General features: G+C 38.2%; 1 protein-coding gene across 1 annotated transcript in view; it reads left to right on the top strand.

The window, feature by feature from the left end:
- The window catches only part of wdr75 (WD repeat domain 75), a 39,594-nt gene extending 31,442 nt beyond the window's left edge, over positions 1 to 8,152 (top strand). The window contains exons 18-22 of the mRNA XM_088352454.1: positions 306 to 475; positions 549 to 608; positions 3,240 to 3,386; positions 3,649 to 3,740; positions 7,845 to 8,152. Of these exons, the coding sequence (XP_088208580.1) occupies positions 306 to 475; positions 549 to 608; positions 3,240 to 3,386; positions 3,649 to 3,740; positions 7,845 to 8,076 (701 nt within the window). The 3' untranslated portion in view covers positions 8,077 to 8,152. The remainder of the gene's footprint in view (positions 1 to 305; positions 476 to 548; positions 609 to 3,239; positions 3,387 to 3,648; positions 3,741 to 7,844) is intronic.
- The last annotated feature ends 12,602 nt before the right edge of the window (positions 8,153 to 20,754 follow it).

Below are 20,754 nucleotides of genomic sequence, written 5' to 3'. Positions count from 1 at the left end.
TTTGTGACATTTGTATTAAAGAACTCTGCTTGCACCATATTTTGAAACCATTGTCTACGAGGGGAATGCTCAAAAAAAGCCTCAACACAAATTGCTTTTGTTAAAAGAGCAGGTTCTGCCGTTTTTGCGGAATTCTGTCTTAAAACATATGGTGTGTATAAATGACAATTTTTATTTGCTTATATGGCTCTTTGGGCCATAAAGGTTTCCAACCCCTCGGCCTAGTATGTGGACCGAGCCCCTAGTCCGCTCCCCCCTGCTCTATGTCTTGTATATTTTTCTAATCCATTTGACATTTTCTCCAGTGTTTGTGTTCAAACCGAGCGAACCGCGTCCAGTTTTTTGCCACAAGGCCTTGTGCCCGGGTCGGGTGCGGCATGCCGTTTTTGCCCCGAGGGCCGCCTTGCAGGACAGCTGCCAGGAAAGCTGCCAATGGCTCAACCGCTCCCAACTTTATTTCCTCAGCCAAAGCCTGGTGAGATACATCTTCTCCTTTTTCCTTTTTTTTCCCCCGAACGTCCTCGATTGACCTCCACACTCTTCCGCAGGAACTGATGACGTTCGTCACCAAGGCGGAGGAGAAGCAGCTGATGGCTTCTAATAAACAGGTAGGGAATATGGCCTTTTATCACTCGTCGTAAACAGTTCATTGCGTTTTAGGACCGCCTGAACTCTTTTAGGTCATGCTATGGAAAAACATGTGGTCTTTTTTCATATCCGATTTGAAAATGTATATTTATTCACTCGTAAATAGGATCATTGGAGTTTTTTGTTGCGAAAAAAAGAAATATTTAAAATACATTTTGATTGGAGCTATACTACAGAATTATAATTTTTATTGTTATTATTTCATTTTGTCAAGGTTAAAACTTGAGATTGTATTAGGATAAAGAAAAGAACCCACTCTGAGTCGGAGATTAGGTTTTTGATAGCCCATCCATCAGAGGCGCGTGCTTCCAAGATCGGCTCAGGAAGCAATCACACACTGTTAATGGCTAGACTCATTAATAAAAAAAACACAGGCATAAAACAACATATCTGGCTTAAGCGAGATCACATGAACACATGAAAGAATCTGATTGGTTTAGATGGAAATGACATGTGTAAATGAAGTGCATAAGAGGGTGTGCAAACATAATAAGCGAGAAGGAAAGTGAAACTTTGTAAGACAAAAGGTACAATGCGTCTCTGTGAAGTCAAAGGAGTAAAAAAAGGGAGGCAAGCTCGTGTTTTTTGTCATTTAAAATCAAATACTTTTTTGGTTTATGAAATTTTTACAATGTGAAAACAATTGATATTTGCCTTTTTCGCCTCCTGGAATGGAAATGGATGAGTTCCGGAGACAGTGAGCCTTGGAGTCTAGTTTTTCACACATTTGAAAGCAGAAACGCTTTACTTACACGCAACCTGAGTACAGGAAAGGGTCAACGGGAATTTATATGCCAGCCTGATGACATGATAGGTTTCTGAGAGGAGCATATATTACAAAAGCACCTTTTTTCATTTCTTTTTTCTTTTTTTCTTATATTTCTTTTCTTTCTTTTCTTTTTTCTTTTCTTTGTTTTTCTTTTTCTATTCTATTTTCTTTAAATTTATTTTTTTATTTTTCTTTTTTTTGTTTTTCTTTTCTTTCTTTTTTCTTTTGTTTTTTCTATTTTTTTCTTTTAAATTTCTTTTGTCTTTTCCTTTTTTCTTTTTCTATTCTTTTTTCTTTAAATTTCTTTTTTTCTTTTTCTTCTTTTTGTTTTTCTTTTCTTTCTTTTTTCATTTGTTTTTTCTATTTTTTCTTTTAAATTTCTTTTGTCTTTTCCTTTTTTCTATTCTTTTTTCTTTTAAATTGAATTTTTTTTTCTATTATTTTTCTGTTTTCTCTTTTCCTTTTCCTTGTTCCTGTTTCTGTTTTCCCGTCCCTGCCTCTGTTTTCCTTTTCCTTTTCTGTTTTCTTCCTTTTTAGTATTTTTCATCTATTTTTTATTTTTATTCCTGCTTTCTCTTTCTGTTTTCTTCGTATTATTGATATTTTTCTAGCCTTTTACTTTTGTCTTTGTCTTGTCTTTTTTCCTGTTTTAGTTTGATTTTTACGGCAAAAAGTCTATGGATTTATATATATTTTTTATTTTATTTTTACTATATTGCCAAACAGTTGCTTATTAAGTAAGTTTTCATTTCAATATTTATTGATACGTGTATTTTCGATGAAGCCAATTTATTTTAATGGAATCATTTTATTTATCTGTTTATTTATTGATTAATCTGTGGGTCCGTGCAGCCCTTTGAGACTCTTTGTGATTAAGGGCGTCACAAATAAACATGACTTGACTTGAGGTTTTTGAGTTTTCCCTTGCCCTCATGTAGGTTTTAGATCAGGGGATGGTCTAATAATAGTCTGTAGTTTGCAAAAATCTGTGCTTTGTGCAGCCCTTTGAGACTCCTTCTGATTAAGGACATCACAAATAGACTTGACTTGAGGTTTTGAGTTTTCCCTTGCCCTCATGTAGGTTTTAGATCAGGGGATGGTCTAATAATAGTCTGTAGTTTGCAAAAATCTGTGCTTTGTGCAGCCCTTTGAGACTCCTTCTGATTAAGGACATCACAAATAGACTTGACTTGAGGTTTTGAGTTTTCCCTTGCCCTCATGTAGGTTTTAGATCAGGGGATGGTGTCATAATAGTCTGAAGTTTGCTATAATCTATGGTCTGTGCAGCCCTTTGAGACTCTTTGCGATTAAGGGCGAGACAAATCAACATAACTTGAAATGAGGTTTTTGAGTTTTCCCTTGCCCCCATGTAGGTTTTAGATCAGGGGATGGTGTCATAATAGTCTGTGGTTTGCAATAATCCGTGGTCTGTGAAGCCCTTTGAGACTCCTTCTGATTAAGGGCAATACAAATAAACATAACTAAAAAAAAACTGTCAATGCAGTCTTGAACGGATTCATCAAACAAAATAGGTTATTGAATATATTTCCCTGTACTACCTCCATGTAAAGCTAATTGGTGTAAAAGAAGGAAAATCATAGTTATCTGTTCTCAAAGTTTCTTCATTTTCCTCATGTTGAGGTTTTTGAGTTTTCCCTTGCCCTCATGTAGGTTTTAGATCAGGGGATGCTGTCACAATAGTCTGTAGTTTGCAATCGTGTTTGATCTGTGCAGCCCTTTGAGACTCTTTGTGATTAAGGGGTACACAAATTAACACGACTTGACTTTAACATCAACGATGGCTCTCCCTCTCCTCGATCAGCTCGCCATCGACGAGACGGTCGCCATGACGCCCTTCCATCTGTTGCTGAGTCAGCGTCGCCAAGGAGACGATAACCCGGACCAATCGGATCGTCCCGATTCCTCGACCCGGGTGCAGCTTCCGCAAGGCTCCGCTGCCGTTAAGGAGGTCGGTTTTTATATTGAAGGGACGGTGGGTGATATTTAGTGCCCCCTAGTGGTACAAAAAAAACTTTTAGTAAAAAAAATATATATTTGAACAATAGGTAAAAATACATGAACTTTTGTAACAAAGTGAATTCTATAGAGTGGAGAAAACTGTAGAGCCCGCCATGTTAATCTGGCATCTTGCTGCTACGCTGTTTTTTCTTGGCATTGTTTTTTCGGACATTACATAAAATGTCTCTTTTTTTTTTTTCTGGTACGGACAGCTCCTCCAAAGCCCCGGCCACGTCCTCCCCGCCGCCGCCTTCCTCTGCTCCGTCTTCGTCCAGTCGCTGCTCGTTCCTTTGACTGATTCCGGGTCAGTTCTTGTTTTTTCTCATTTTTTGTGTTTTGTTATTCAAATACTCCGTTAACAAATCAAACGATCGTTGATGTTGTACTTTTCTTCTTTACAATGTGTATTGTCTTTAAATAGTGAAATGAGAAATCAATTCCTTACCTCACACAGAACCCTAACCCAGGGGTGTCAAACTCATTTGAACTCAGGGGCCACACGATAAAACAAACCTGCTCTCGGGGGCAGGACGAGTAGATTAGAGGGAAAGAAAAAGAGAAAGAGAGCGCGTGAGAGGGAAAGCGTGTGTGAGAGACAGAGAATGACAGAGAGAGAGGGAGGAGAGAAAGAGAGAAAGAGAGAGAGAATGAATGACAGAGAGAGAGAGAATGAATGACAGTTAGAGAGGGAGAGAATGAATGATAGTTAGAGAGAGAGAGAGAATGAATGACAGTTAGAGAGAGAGAGAGAGAATGACAGTTAGAGAGAGAGAATGAATGACAGTTAGAGAGAGAGAGAGAATGAATGACAGTTAGAGAGAGAAAGAGAATGAATGATAGTTAGAGAGAGAGAGAGAGAGAGAGAGAGAGAGAATGAATGACAGAGAGGGAGAGAGAGAATGAATGACAGTTAGAGAGAGAGAGAGAATGAATGACAGTTAAAGAGAATGAATGACACAGAGAGAGAGAGAGAGAGAGAGAATGAATGACAGAGAGGGAGAGAGAGAATGAATGACAGTTAGAGAGAGAGAGAGAGAATGACAGTTAGAGAGAGAGAATGAATGACAGTTAGAGAGAGAGAGAGAATGAATGACAGTTAGAGAGAGAAAGAGAATGAATGATAGTTAGAGAGAGAGAGAGAGAGAGAGAGAGAGAGAATGAATGACAGAGAGGGAGAGAGAGAATGAATGACAGTTAGAGAGAGAGAGAGAATGAATGACAGTTAGAGAGAATGAATGACACAGAGAGAGAGAGAGAGAGAGAGAGAATAAAATAAATGACAGTAAGAGAGAGAGAGAATGAATGACAGTTAGAGAGAGAGAGAGAGAATGAATGACAGTTAAAGAGAATGAATGACACAGAGAGAGAGAGAGAGAGAGAGAGAATAAAATAAATGACAGTAAGAGAGAGAGAATGAATGACAGTTAGAGAGAGAGAGAGAGAATGAATGACAGTTAGAGAGAGAGAGAGAGAGAATGAATGACAGAGAGAGAATGAATGACAGTTAGAGAGGGAGAGAGAGAGAATGAATGACAGTTGGGGAGAGAGAGAGAGAATGAATGACGGAGAGAGAGAGAATGAATGACAGTTAGAGAGGGAGAGAGAGAGAATGAATGACAGTTGGGGAGAGAGAGAGAGAGAGAATGAATGACAGTTAGAGAGAGAGAGAGAATGAATGACAGAGAGAGAGAGAGAGAGAGAGAGAATGACAGAGAGAGAGAATTAATGACAGTTAGAGAGAGAGAGAGAGAGAATGAATGATAGTTAGAGAGAGAGAGAATGAATGACAGAGAGGGAGAGAGAGAGAATGAATGACAGTTAGAGAGAGAGAGAGAATGAATGACAGTTAGAGAGAGAGAATGAATGACAGTTAGAGAGAGAGAGAATAGAATAAATGACAGTAAGAGAGAGAGAATGAATGACAGTTAGAGAGAGAGAGAATGAATGACAGTTGGAGAGAGAGAGTGTGAGAGAGAGAGAATGAATGACAGAGAGAGAGAGAGAGAGAGAGAGAGAGAATGAATGACAGAGAGAGAGAGAATGAATGACAGTTAGAGAGGGAGAGGGAGAGAATGAATGACAGTTGGGGAGAGAGAGAGAGAGAATGAATGACAGTTAGAGAGAGAGAGAGAGAGAGAGAGAGAATGAATGACAGAGAGAGAGAGAATGAATGACAGTTAGAGAGGGAGAGGGAGAGAATGAATGACAGTTGGGGAGAGAGAGAGAGAGAATGAATGATAGTTAGAGAGAGAGAGAATGAATGACAGAGAGGGAGAGAGAGAGAATGAATGACAGTTAGAGAGAGAGAGAGAATGAATGACAGTTAGAGAGAGAGAATGAATGACAGTTAGAGAGAGAGAGAATAGAATAAATGACAGTAAGAGAGAGAGAATGAATGACAGTTAGAGAGAGAGAGAATGAATGACAGTTGGAGAGAGAGAGAGAGAGTGTGAGAGAGAGAGAATGAATGACAGAGAGAGAGAGAGAGAGAGAGAATGAATGACAGAGAGAGAGAGAATGAATGACAGTTAGAGAGGGAGAGGGAGAGAATGAATGACAGTTGGGGAGAGAGAGAGAGAGAATGAATGACAGTTAGAGAGAGAGAGAGAGAGAGAGAGAGAGAGAGAGAGAGAGAATGAATGACAGAGAGAGAGAGAATGAATGACAGTTAGAGAGGGAGAGGGAGAGAATGAATGACAGTTGGGGAGAGAGAGAGAGAGAATGAATGATAGTTAGAGAGAGAGAGAGAGAGAATGAATCACAGTTAGAGAGAGAGAGAGAATGAATGACAGAGGGAAAAAAAGCAAAATAAGGTAAAAAGACGGAGAGCAAAAGAGACCAAGAGGAACAAAGAAAGAAATAGAGACCAAGAAAGTGAAAGTGAAAGAGAAAGAGTCAGTGAGAGAAAAGGGGAGGAAAAGAGAGAGAGTGAAAGAAATACAAGTAACAGCGTCTTTGTTCGAGGCACCTGGCCTTGGCAAAATCAAGTGGACATATTTCAACCCGCATCTCATTTTTCTCCTGCGCTTCTCTGAGCGTTGTCTCGCGGGTTTGATACCCCCGCCCTAACCTGAATGACTTTACATAATGTTATTTTTTTGTCTTTCGGGACAATTCAGTTGTTTTTCACTTTTTTCATTAGTACAATTTTAGGTTGATTTTGTGTTTGTTTTTTGGGGGGGAGTGGTGGAGACGGGGCTCTCCCCCCCCTCCCCGTTTTACCTATTTTTGGGGGTTCTTTTCTTTTTGGTATTCTGACGTTTTTCTGTTGTTGTTTTTGGTCTTTTTTTTTTATATTTTTGTGTTATTTGTCTCATCTTTGGGTCGTTTTTCAGTAGTTGTGTTTTTGGGTGGTTATTCAGTTTGTCAGCCTTTTTTTAGGTTTGGATTTGGTTTTGTGTTGTTTTTTAGTCTTTTAATGGGATTTTTGGGGCGGTTTTGTGTTGTTGGGGTTTTTTTTTCCCATGTTTTACCATTTTTGTTTTTCCTTTGGTTGCTTTTTGGTATTTTCTGATGTTATTAAAATATTTGTTTATTTGGGTCTTTTTCAATCTTTTTATTTTTTGGGCGAGTATTTTTTTGGTGGGGTTTTTTGGATGTATTTGTGGTTCTTTTTCCGTTTCACCGTTTTTGAGTCGCTTTTGTTTTTTTCTGATGTCTTTTTGTTGTTTTCCTGGTCTTTTTCAAGTTTTCCGTTTTATGGGTCTTTTTGGGGTCATTTTCATTTTAAGCAGTTTTTCTGTCTTTAAGTCGTGATTTGTTTTTGTTTTTAAAATTGTTTTCTGCGTGATTTTTGTTATTGATTTTGTTCAATTTCTGGTTTGTTTTTCAGTCGTTTCTGGTTGTTTTGGGGGTCTTGAAGTTTTGTGGTCTTTTTTCACGTTTTGCTTTTGTCACTGTTTTTTGGGTCATTTTGAGGGCTTTTAGGATTGTTTTTTGCACATGTTCTTCTAGTTTTTTTTAGTCACATTTTTTTGTTTGTTTTTCAGTCATTTTGGTTGTTATTCTGTCTTTTTTTGTTGGTCTTTGATGGTTTTTGGGTTGTTTTTTTGAGTCACCTTTTGGTCGTATTTCAATTGTTGTCTGTCATTTATAGGATTATTGGTTTTTGTGTGGTTTTATAGTTGTTTTTTGGTCGTTTTGGTGTCTTTTTTTCAGGAGATTTCTGAGTTTTCATTGTTTTTCGGGTCGTTTTTTTATTGTTAGGGTTGTTTTTTCAGCTCTTTTTTGTGTCTTTTTGAGTTGTTTACCGTGTGTTTTTTTCTCATTAAAGTGACATTTTCTGGTCGTTTTTCCTTGCTTGTTTTTTTTTTTTGTTTTGTTTTTTTTTCAAAATAAACCCCGTTTTATCTTTCCAAAACGGCAGAGTCATGGTAGTGTCCCTTTCCGTTGTTTTTCTGCCCTCCAGTAAACCGCAAGTCGTCGAGGAGGAAATGGAGAGCGAAAAAGAGGAAGAGGACTCTTCTTCTTCTGACGAGGAAAGCGAAAACGCAAAGAGGGCGGAAAGCAGGATGCCCTTCATGATCCCCGCCGACCGCGAAGTCTCCGACACGGCGGCCATGACCAAAGCGCAAGCCAGAGAACTGAGGCGGGTCAAAAAAATGGATCGCGGGTGGTTGAGTGGCCTCTTGGACCCTTGAGCAAAATGGAGATGAGATTCTGCAAAATGATTTTTATTAGGATTTTTTTACAATAAATGTGTGTGTCACAACATGACTTGAAGCCTGATTACTAAAAAAAGAAAAAAAATCAGTGAAAGGATAATTGCAGCAGTTTCCCACCAGTTGTCGCTCCAGTTTCATAGGTAATGGATCTGCATTGGTGAGATACAGGCCATAGCAGTAGATCAGACTTTCAGCCAGGCTATTGCTTTCTGTCTGACGCCGCTTCAGTTGATTCCCAGACACGATAACAATCCACAGAGCACCCCCTGCCATTTCTTTAAGATTTTCTTACTTTCCTAATCGTCCAATTTAATTAATGAATTTACAGTGGGACCTCGCTACTTCGCGGTTCCACGTTCGCAGGTTCAGCTCTTCGCGGGTCTAAAAAATAATGATAATTAAATAAAATATATATTTTTTATTTTATTTTTTTAAAGGGGCGTCGCTAATTTGTGGTTCCACGTTCGCAGGTTAAGAGCTTCGTAGGTCTAAAAAATAATGATAAAGCATTTTGTAGGGGCATCGCTACTTCGCTGACTTTTCGCGGGTGGTCTTGGTCCCCATTAACCGCGATAACCGAGGAATTACTGTATTTTCAATGTACTGAGCCGCTAAACGCTAGCAATCGCTAAGCTTCCCAGTTTTGATTAGCAGTATGCATCAGCCTATCACAGTCGTGCACACAGACTGTCACACCCACCCAACATTGACCGCCATCCCTAATCAATCCTCGCTGTCTGCAGAACACAATGCACAATTCGTTGATATCAATGACAATAATTTCAATTCAAAATCCGCAAAGAAGATGAACGGTGAAGGATTTTATACATTTGACTGTAAGGGATTTTGTACAATCAAATACAAATTACATTTAATGCAAAAGATTTTCACTGAGTGAGCTTCAGGTCACGCCGTTCCTAATGCTAAATGAATTGTTTAGTTCTGTTGATAACAGGACTCTGACTCAGAAGGCCAGACGCACAAGGACAGACATCACGACGCTCTTCTCAGAGATGGTGGGGCCACGTGGGGCCTTTTCTCTGGCCCGCCCATGGGAGGAGCCGGGGCGCCGGCTTGCGGAAAAAGGCGTGGGCCAGGAGAACTTCAAAAGTTCGAGAGGGACAATCAAAAGAAGAGGCTCGATGTAACTCGAGCGACACTAATTCTGCTAATTTGGCTAATTCAATGGAGTTCACTTGGTTAATTTGTTTAAGAAAATAAATCTGCCCCAGTGTAAAAATGTAGGCTATTTTTGTCCATCTTTTCCCAAAAAGAAATGAGCATGCATTGTTAGGTGAATGAAGGTTATGTTTGGTTAATGGAGTCAGATAACCAATTCGAACAATTTGGTAAACGACACATTTGAATAGTTTATTTCCTAACAACGGATAACTGAAGCGCAAAGTAGGGAGGGGCCTCTGTATTTTCTTTTTTTGTTTCATTTATAGAAACACAATTTGGTCATGTTACCTCTCTACCTCTTTCTATTGTGCGCAAGGTATCAAAGAGCTTAGCTATAAGCAGCCAACACTACTTGGTAGCAATATTCTTAACATGTCTGCTCCTCATTACAATAAAATTTAGTTTTCTATAAAAGTGTCCCATGTCATAATAAGCTCGAGCCACTGGAGAACTCGGCCATAATCGGTTCACATTACTTTTTTACCAAGATTTTAAACAGTTTTTAATTTTGATTTGATCAGATTTTCTATTAAAAATAGAAGCACAACTTGGTCGTTTCTCCTCTCTACCTTTCGAGGCACTGAAGAGGTCGACCATAATCACTCGACACTACTTGTTAGAAATATTCTGAAAATGTGTTATTCGTTATAAAATATTTTTATTTATTAATAAAAGTAGGAACACCATTTTGTTGTTAGTCAATATTACTTGTTTATAGTCTAAGCATGTTAGAATATATTTTGTGTTGCTTGAGAATTATTGGCACAACTTGGTCGGTTCTTCTCTCCACCTCTTTAAAATGTGCACCTGTCACTTGAGCAATAAGCCATAATCAGTCAATATTGCTTACAATATTGTTAGAAAGATGATAGTATATTTTGATTTTCTAGAGAACTAGCACAACTTGGTTGTGTCTCCTCTCTACCTCTTTATAATGTGCACCTGTCACTGGAGCAATAAGCCATTATCAGTCAATATTGCTTGTTAGAAAGATTAAGCATTTATGTTCCTTATGAGAATTTATTTTGATTTTCTAGAGAACTAGCACAACTTGGTTGTGTCTCCTCTCTACCTCTTCATAATGTGCCCGAGGCACTGGAGAGCTCAACCATCACCAGTCAACACTATTTGTAAGAAATATTTGGAGCTTTTATGTTTCTCATTAGAATATATTTTGATTTCCTTGAGAAATATTGGAAAAAATTGGTTGTGTCTCCTCTCTACCTCTTTATAATGTACACCTGGCACCGGAGCAAAAAGGTAATTATTTGACAATATTGCTTGTTGAAAAAGATTCTTAGCATTTATGTTTCTTATGAGAATATATATTTTCATTTTTGAGATAACTAGCACAACTTGGTTGTGTGTCCTCTGTACCTCCACATAATATGCGCAAGGCACCGGAGAGCTCAACCATCACGAGTCAACACTACTCGTAAGAAATATTTGGAGCCTTTATGTTTCTCATTAGAATATATTTTGATTTCCTTGAGAATTATTGGAAAAACTTGGTTGTGTCTCCTCTCTACCTCTTTAAAATGTGCACATGAGCAATAACTCACAATCAGTTACTATTGCTTGTTAGAAAGATTCTAAGCATTTGTTTCTTATGAGAATATAGTTTTGATTTTCTAGAGAACTAGCACAACTTGGTTGTGTCTCCTTTCTATCTCTTCATACTGTGCATGAGGCACTGGAGAGCTCAACCATAACCAGTCAACACGACTTGTTAGAAATAATTGGAGCTTTTTATGTTTTTTATTAGAATACATTTTGATTTACCTAAGTAGTAGCACAATTTGGTTGTGTCTCCTTGCTACCTCTCAAAAATGCGCGCACAATCATATTGCATGGCTCAGACGATATACCGTAAGTTTTATAATAGCACGTGCTTCTTCTCGGTATTGCAGAAGCAGGGTTGGGTAGGGTTACTTTAACTGGATTACTTACAATGACTTTTGGATTACTCCGATACCAAATATGCTAATAAAAGACAAAAGAAACTAAATAGGAATCAAATGACTCCATTTTGTGCAGGCTTGGGGAGTAACGGAATACATGGAACGGCAAAAATGATGTTGGCAAGCTGTTTGGATTGATTTTCATTTCGCTTCTGTCGCATTTGATGTTCGTTTTGCCGGAGATCAAAGCCAGGAGAGAAAGCTTACCACGTGTTGTGAGTCATCATTTTATTCCTATTTAGTTTCTTTTGTCTTTTATTAGCATATTTGGTATTGGAGTAATCCAAAAGTCATTGAAAGTAATCAAGTTAAAGTAACCCCACCCAACCCTGCTATCTATCTATTTCTCCCCCTTTCTCTCTGTCTGTCTGTCCGTCTGTATCTAACTATCTATCTAGCTATCTATCCATCCATATTTTTCTCTCTGTCCGTCTGTCTGTCTATCTATCCAGACATCTATCTATATCTATCTAGACATCTATCTATCTAGACATCTATCTATATCTAACTAGACATCTATTTATCTATATCTATCTAGACATCTATCTATATCTAACTAGACATCTATTTATCTATATCTATCTAGACATCTATCTATCTAGACATCTATTTATCTATATCTATCTAGACATCGATCTATCTAGACATCTATTTATCTATATCTATCTAGACATCTATCTATCTAGACATCTATCTATCTATCTAGACATCTATCTATATCTATCTATCTAGACATCTAGACATCTATTTATCTATATCTATCTAGACATCTATCTATCTATTTGGACATCTATCTATCTAGACGTCTATCTATCTATCTAGACATCTATCTATCTAGACATCTATCTATATCTAGGCATCTAGACATCTATTTATCTATATCTATCTAGACATCTATCTAGACATCTATTTATCTATCTAGACATCTATCTATCTATCTAGACATCTATCTATTTGGACATCTATCTATCTAGACATCTATCTATCTAGACATCTATCTATATCTAGGCATCTAGACATCTATTTATCTATATCTATCTAGACATCTATCTAGACATCTATTTATCTATCTAGACATCTATCTATTTGGACATCTGTCTATCTAGACATCTATCTATCTAGACATCTATCTATCTAGACATCTATCTGTCTAGACATATATGTATCTATCTAGACATCTATCTAGACATCTATCTAGACATCTATCTGGGTTGGGTAGGGTAGAGTTACTTTAACTGGATTACTTTAAATGACTTTTGGATGACTCCAATACCAAATATGCTCATAAAAGACAAGATAACCTAAATATGAATCAAATGATGACTCACAACACGTGGTAAGCTTTCTCTCCTGGCTTTGATCTCTTTGATCTCCGGCAAAACGAACATCAAATGCGACAGAAGCAAAATGAAAATCAATCCAAACAGCTTTTTGCCGTTCCATGTATTCCGTTACTCCCCAAACCTGCACCAAATTTAGTAATTTTATTCCTATTTAGTTTCTTTTGTCTTTTATTAGCATATGTGGTATTGGAGTCATCCAAAAGTCATTAAAAGTAATCCAGTTAAAGTAACCCTACCCAACCCAGTGCAGAAGTTCAACGTCCAAAGACGAGAAAGCGAGATAAAATTCGATAAAAATGAGAAGAGAAGCCTAGAAAACCCTAACCTTGTTTGCCTCTTCTCTTTATTATAAAGTGGAATTTGTTTCCCTATTCACAAAAGAGGGAAATGGAAAAACGCTGATCGGGGTCAGCTTTTATCAAAACACTTCTAAAAACAACAGAGTCAGCATTTTTGCATCTGTTACTCAAGACAAATACTTGAGGATACCGAGAAGGAACCTATCGCTAAAAAGGACCAGTGTGATCATGCAAATGTGCTTTTAAACTCAATGACTGTCAATCCATTTCAGTCATTTTACAAGAACGACAGAAAATTCTGTCGTAACTTCATTTAACGGCATAATTTAAGGAGGTGCAAGAAAGAATGAGCCACAACGACGATGGCTAAACCAAGTTAGCATTAGCAAGCAGCTAGCTAAGAGTTGTGTCGATTGGAACAGATATACAGTATTTTACCCCTATGTTCCGGTTCAGAGCCTTCGCTCTGAAAATGCCGGTCTACTCGTGATACCAAGAGCCAAGAAGAAATCTGTAGATTCTAGAGCGTAGATTCTAGAATGTTCTTCCCCCCTGAGATTAGATAGATAGATAGATAGATACTTTATTCATTCCCGAAGGGAAATTCACATCTATTCTATAGCTTATGAATGACCTATATTTTATGTTGACAATATCTGTTTTATTTGCCCTCATGTATGTTTTAGATCAGGAGACGGTGTAATAAGTCTTTGGTTTGCATTATCTGTGGTCTGTGAAGCCCTTTGAGACTCTTTGCGATTAAGGGCGCCACAAATAACTAGACTTGACTTGACTAAGGTTTTGAGTTTTTCCTTTCCCTCATGCAGGTTTTAGATCAGGGTATGATGTCATAATAGTCTGTGGTTTGTAATAGTCTTTGATCTGTGCAGCCCTTTGAGACTCTTTGTGATTAAGGGCTAGACAAATAAACATGACTTGAGGTTTTTGAGTTTTTCCTTGCCCTCATGTAGGTTCTAGATCAGGGGATGGTGTCTTAATAGTCTGTGGTTTGCAGTAATCTGTGGTCTGTGCAGCCCTTTGAGACTCGTTGTGACTAAGAGTGTCACAAAAAACATGACTTGACTTGAGGTTTTTGAGTTTTTCCTTGCCCTCATGTAGGTCTGAGATCAGGGGATGGTGTCATAATAGTCTGTGGTTTGTAATAGTCTGTGGTCTGTGCAGCCCTTTGAGACTCCTTGTGATTAAGGGCGTCACAAATAAACATGACTTGAGGTTTTTGAGTTTTCCCTTTCCCTCATGTAGGTTCTAGATCAGGGGATGGTGTCTTAATAGTCTGTGGTTTGCAGTAATCTGTGGTCTGTGCAGCCCTTTGAGACTCGTTGTGACTAAGAGTGTCACAAAAAACATGACTTGACTTGAGGTTTTTGAGTTTTTCCTTGCCCTCATGTAGGTCTGAGATCAGGGGATGGTGTCATAATAGTCTGTGGTTTGTAATAGTCTGTGGTCTGTGCAGCCCTTTGAGACTCCTTGTGATTAAGGGCGTCACAAATAAACATGACTTGAGGTTTTTGAGTTTTCCCTTTCCCTCATGTAGGTTCTAGATCAGGGGATGGTGTCTTAATAGTCTGTGGTTTGCAGTAATCTGTGGTCTGTGCAGCCCTTTGAGACTCGTTGTGACTAAGAGTGTCACAAAAAACATGACTTGACTTGAGGTTTTTGAGTTTTTCCTTGCCTTCATGTAGGTATTAAATCAGGCTCATAATAGTCTGTGGTTTGCAATAGTCTGTGCAGCTCTTAGAGACTCTTTGTGATTAAGGCTGTCACAAATAACTAGACTTGACTTGACTAAGGTTTTGAGTTTTTCCTTGCCCTCATGTAGGTTTGAGATCAGGGGATGGTGTCATAATATTCTGTGGTTTGCAATAATCTGTGTTCTGTGCAGCCCTTTGAGACTCTTTGTGATTTAAGGACATCGCACATAAACGTGACTTAATGCAGTACCATGAGAAAATATTTGCTCCCTTCCTGATTCCTGTGTTTATCTCTCACAAAGGTTTCAGATCCTCAAACCAATTTGTGAAAAAGTCGTTGCCACCTGAACCTAATAGCGAGTTGGGCCACTTTTACAGGGATGACAGATATCAAACGTTTACAGTAATTGGTAATGAGTCTTTAACAACGCTGTGGAAGATTTAGGCCCACTCTTCTTTGCAAAATTGTTTCAAATCGGCCTTATTGTAGGGTGTTCTAGCATGAAGTGTCCATTTAAGGTCACACCACAGCATCTCAATGGGATTTAAATCTAGACTTTAACTTGGCCACTCCAAAACCTTCATTTCTCTCTCTCTCTCTCTCTTTCTCTCTCTCTCTCTCTCTTTCTCTCTCTGTCTCTCTATCTATCTGTCGCTCTGTCTCTCTTTTTCTCTTCCTTCCTTTTTTCCTTTTCTCTCTTTTCTCTTTCTCTCTTCCTACCTTTTGCGCTTTCTTTTCTCTTTTCTTTCCTTCTGTCTTTCTATTTCTCTTTGGATTTCTTTCTTCCTTTCCCTTTCTTTTCCCCCTCTCTCATGACTTTTTATCTTTTGTTTCTTAACCTCTCTCTCTCTCTTTCTCTCTTTTCCTCCCCTTTTCTCCCACTATGTCTGTCTCTTTCACTCTGTGTCTCTCTTTTTCTCTTCCTTTGTTGCTCTTTGTCTCTTTCTCTCTGTGTCTTTTTAACCTCTTTTGCTCTAACTTCCTTTTCTCCTTTTCTATCTTTTCTCTTTCTCTCTTCCTACCCTTCGCGTTTTCTTTTCTCTTTTCTCTCTTTCTGTCTTTCTATTTCTCTTTGGATTTCTTTCTTCCTCTCCCTTTCTTTTCCCCCTCTCTCACGACTTTTTATCTTTTGTTTCTCACGCTTTCTCCCTCTCTCTCTTTTTCTTTCTTTGCCCCGCACTCTCTCTCCTTTTCCCTCCCTCTTTCTCTTATTTCTTTATCTTTTTTTCTTTCTCTTTAATCTACTAGTCCGGCCCCCGGCAGAATGTTTGTTCTATAGTGTGGCCCCCGAGTTGAAATGAGTTGGACACCCCTCCTGTACAGAATCATAAATCTTATCTCGATGTTCCAGATGCTGGTTTTACGATCCCAGTTCCTCGAGATCGGTCATTGTTTCACAAAATGACAAACATTTATGAGGTCATGTTTCTCCGGTTTATCGTTGAATCCGACCCGCGAGACAAGGCTCAGAGAAGCGCAAGAGAAAAACGAGCCGCAGGTTGAAATATATCCACTTGATGTTGCCTCTCACAAACGCTGTACTTGGATTTCTCTCTCTCTCTCTCTCTCTCTGCCTCTCTTTTTCTCTTTCTTTGTTCCTCTTTCTCTCTGTGTCTTTTTACCTTCTTTTGCTCTCTTCCTTTTTCCTTTTTCTCTATTTTTCTCTCCCTTTCTCTCACTTGCTTTCTCCTTCTCTTTCTTTTTCTCCTTCTCTCTTTGTATTTCTCTTTGTATTTCGTACTTTCTCTCTTTTTCCCCTTCTCTATTTCTCATTTCATCTCTTTTGTTTCTCTCACTCTCCCTCTTTCTCTCTCCTTTCTCTTTCTCTGTCTCTCTTCTTCTCTTTCTTTGTTCCTCTTTCTCTCTGTGTCTTTTTACTTTCTTTTGCTCTCTTCCTTTTTCCTTTTGCTCTATTTTCTCTCTTTCTCTCACTTGCTTTCTCCTTCTCTTTCTTTTTCTCCTCTCTTTGTATTTCTCTTTGTATTTCGTACTTTCTCTCTTTTTCCCCTTCTCTATTTCTCATTTCATCTCTTTCGTTTCTCTCACTCTCCCTCTTTCTCTCTCCTTTCACTTTCTCTGTCTCTCTTTTTCTCTTTCTTTGTTCCTCTTTCTCTCTGTCTTTTTACCTTCTTTTGCTCTCTTCCTTTTTTCCTTTTTCTCTATTTTCTCTCCCTTTCTCTCACTTGCTTTCTCCTTCTCTTTCTTTTTCTCCTTCTCTCTTTGTATTTCTCTTTGTATTTCGTACTTTCTCTCTTTTTCCCCTTCTATTTCTCATTTCATCTCTTTCGTTTCTCTCACTCTCCCTCTTTCTCTCTCCTTTCTCTTTCTCTATCTCTCTTTTTCTCTTTCTTTGTTCCTCTTTCTCTCTGTGCCTTTTTACCTTCTTTTGCTCTCTTCCTTCTTCCTTTTTCTCTATTATCTCTCTTTCTCTCACTTGCTTTCTCCTTCTCTTTCTTTTTCTCCTTCTCTCTTTGTATATCTCTTTGTATTTCGTACTTTCTCTCTTTTTCCCCTTCTATTTCTCATTTCATCTCTTTTGTTTCTCTCACTCTCCCTCTTTCCCTCTCCTTTCTCTTTCTCTGTCTCTCTTTTTCTCTTTCTTTGTTCCTCTTTCTCTCTGTGCCTTTTTACCTTCTTTTGCTCTCTTCCTTTTTCCTTTTTCTCTATTTTCTCTCCCTTTCTCTCACTTGCTTTCTCCTTCTCTTTCTTTTTCTCCTTCTCTCTTTGTATTTCTCTTTGTATTTCGTACTTTCTCTCTTTTTCCCCTTCTCTATTTCTCATTTCATCTCTTTTGTTTCTCTCACTCTCCCTCTCTCTTTTCTCTTTCTCTCTTTCTCCCTTTCTCTTTTTCTTTGTCCTACCCTCTCTACTTCTCTCTCCCTCTTTTTCTCCTATTTCTTCCTCCCTTTTTTTTCCCTCTAATCTACTTCTCCGGGCCCCGAGAGAATGTTTGTTCTATCGTGTGGCCCTCGAGTTAAAATGAGTTAGAAAAACATATAATACAAGTAAAATAGTTTTTCTAAGTATGGTCGGTATAATTATTATTAGGTTATAAAGAAAACATTGCTTTGGTGGCTAGCTTTGCTTTAGCCGTTAGCATCACTTCATCAGCTAATGCTTAATCGCTTAGCAGCTATAGGCAGTTTCATCGACATTAACTCCTAGTGCATTTCTTAGCACTAAGCTACTTATTTTATTCTAATACAAAATAAAAAATCGAAAAAAACAGGTCAGTATGAGCGATCTATGATCCTCTATTATATAATATTTAACCTTAAAGCTTTTTAGTTCTGTAGCAGAAGCCCCTTCCTCAGATTTAAGACATATTTTTGCTAACCGTTAGCCACATTAGAAAATGGCTACGAAGATGGTAACTCTGTATTAAGTAATTGCATTGCTTTGGCGGCTGTCTACGCTTTAGCATTTCATGCTAAATAATTTAGCAGCTTGTGACACCCTGTTGACTGCTAGCTGCTAATACTAGTGTATTGGAATTATAAAATGATGATTTGATTGTGAAGGAATATCGTGATTGTGCTAACTGTGCTAAGAAATTGCTTTGCTTTGGTGGCTAGCTATGCTTTGGCGGTTAAAGCTAAATCATTTAGCAACTTATGCCACCTTCTCGACTGCTAGCCGCTAAAATACAGTAAGTGTAATTGCGCTGTAGAACGATCATGTGAAAGAAGATCGTAATTCCGCTAACCGCATTTAGTAATTGCATTGCTTTGGTGGCTAGCTATGCTTTTAGCAGTTAAAGTCAAATAATTTAGCAACTTGTACCACCTTCTTGATTGCTAGCTGCTAATACAATTGTCTTTGCATTTTAGAATGATTATTTGACTGAAGCAAGCTCGTGGTTCTGCTGGCCACATTAACAAACAGCATCGCTTAAGTGGCTAGCTATGCTATACTATCATGTTAATTTAGCAGCTTATGCTACCTCCTTGACTGCTAGCTGCTAATACTAGTGTCATTGCATTATAAAATGATAATTCGATTGGGAAAGACTATCGTGAGTCAACTAGCCTCATTGGAAATTGCATTGCTTTGGTGGCTAGCTACGCTTTACCAGATAAAGCTAAACAATTTAGCAACTTATAAAACCTTCTTGACGGCTAGCTAATAATACAAGCCGGTTCTTTGCATTATAAGACAATTTGGTTGTGAACGAATATCGTGATTCTGCTAGCCTCATTGAGAAATTGCATTGCTTTGGTGGCTAGCTATGCTTTACCAGTTAAAGCTAAACAATTTAGCAACTTATACCACCTTCTTGACTGCTAGCTGATAATACTAGCCGGTTATTTGCATTAGAAGATAATTTGATTGTGAAGGAATATCGCGATTCTGCTAATTGCATAAAGGAATTGCATTGCTTTGGTGGCTAGCTATGCTTTACCAGTTAAAGCTAAACAATTTAGCAACTTATACCACCTTCTTGACTGCTAGCTGATAATACTAGCCGGGTCTTTGCATTTGAAGATAATTTGATTGTGAAGGAAAATTGTGATTCCGCTAGCCGCATTGAGAAATTGCATTGCTTTGGTGGCTAGCTATGCTTTACCAGTTAAAGCTAAACAATTTAGCAACTTATACCACCTTCTTGACTGCTAGCTGATAATACTAGCCGGTTATTTGCATTAGAAGATAATTTGATTGTGAAGGAATATCGCGATTCTGCTAATTGCATAAAGGAATTGCATTGCTTTGGTGGCTAGCTATGCTTTACCAGTTAAAGCTAAACAATTTAGCAACTTATACCACCTTCTTGACTGCTAGCTGATAATACTAGCCGGGTCTTTGCATTTGAAGATAATTTGATTGTGAAGGAAAATTGTGATTCCGCTAGCCGCATTGAGAAATTGCATTGCTTTGGTGGCTAGCTATGCTTTACCAGTTAAAGCTAAACAATTTAGCAACTTATACCACCTTCTTGACTGCTAGCCGATAATACTAGCCGGTTCTTTGCATTATAAGATCATTTGATTGTGAAGGAATATCGCGATTCCGCTAGCTGCATTAGAAATTGCATTGCTTTGGTGGCTAACTACGCTTTAGCAGTCGAATCGAAATGATTTTGCAACTTATACCCCCTTCTTGACTGCTAGCTGATAACACTAGCCAGTTCTTTGCATTATAAGATAATTTGATTGCGAAGGAATATCTTGATTCCGCTAGCCGCATTAGAAATTGCATTGCTTTGGTGGCTAGCTACGCTTTACCAGTCAAAGCTAAATCATTTAGCAACTTATGCCACCTTCTTGACTGCTAGCTGCTAATACTATTGTCATTACATTATAGAATGATAATTTGATTGTGAAGAAATATCATGATTCCACTAGCCGCATTGAGAAATTGCATTGCTTTGGTGGCTAGCTACGCTTTACCAGTCAAAGCTAAATCATTTAGCAACTTATGCCACCTTCTTGACTGCTAGCTGCTAATACTATTGTCATTACATTATAGAATGATAATTTGATTGTGAAGAAATATCATGATTCCACTAGCCGCATTGAGAAATTGCATTGCTTTGGTGGCTAGCTACGCTTTACCAGTCAAAGCTAAATCATTTAGCAACTTATGCCACCTTCTTGACTGCTAGCTGCTAATACTATTGTCATTGCATTATAGAATGATAATTTGATTGTGAAGAAATATCATGATTCCACTAGCCGCATTGAGAAATTGCATTGCTTTGGTGGCTAACCACCTTTACCAGTTAAAGATAAATAATTTAGCAACTTATGCCACTTTCTTGACTGCAAGCTGATAATACTAGCGTTTTTTTGCATTAGAAAATAATTTTATTGTGAAGGAATACCGTGATTCCGCTAACCGCATTAGAAATTGCATTGCTTTGGTGGCTAACTACTCTTTAGCAGTCGAATCTAAATGATTTTGCAACTTATACCACCTTCTTGACTGCTAGCTGCTAATACTAGCCGGTTATTTGCATTAGAAGATAATTTGATTGTGAAGGATTATCGTTATTTTGCTAGCCGCATTGAGAAATTGCATTGCTTTGGTGGCTTACTACGCTTTAGCAGTCGAATCTAAATAATTTAGCAGCTAATGCCACCTTCATGGACCTTAACTACCGATGCTAATGCTAGCACTAAGGACAGTGACACGGCCACGAGCGGCTAATGGTAG

Source organism: Urocampus carinirostris, chromosome 14 (assembly GCF_059441175.1).
Source record: "Urocampus carinirostris isolate Australia breed hairy pipefish chromosome 14, RoL_Ucar_1.0, whole genome shotgun sequence".
NCBI lineage: Eukaryota > Metazoa > Chordata > Actinopteri > Syngnathiformes > Syngnathidae > Urocampus > Urocampus carinirostris.
The sequence above is the reverse complement of the archived record's forward strand: the minus strand, read 5'-3'. Positions and strand labels throughout refer to the sequence as shown.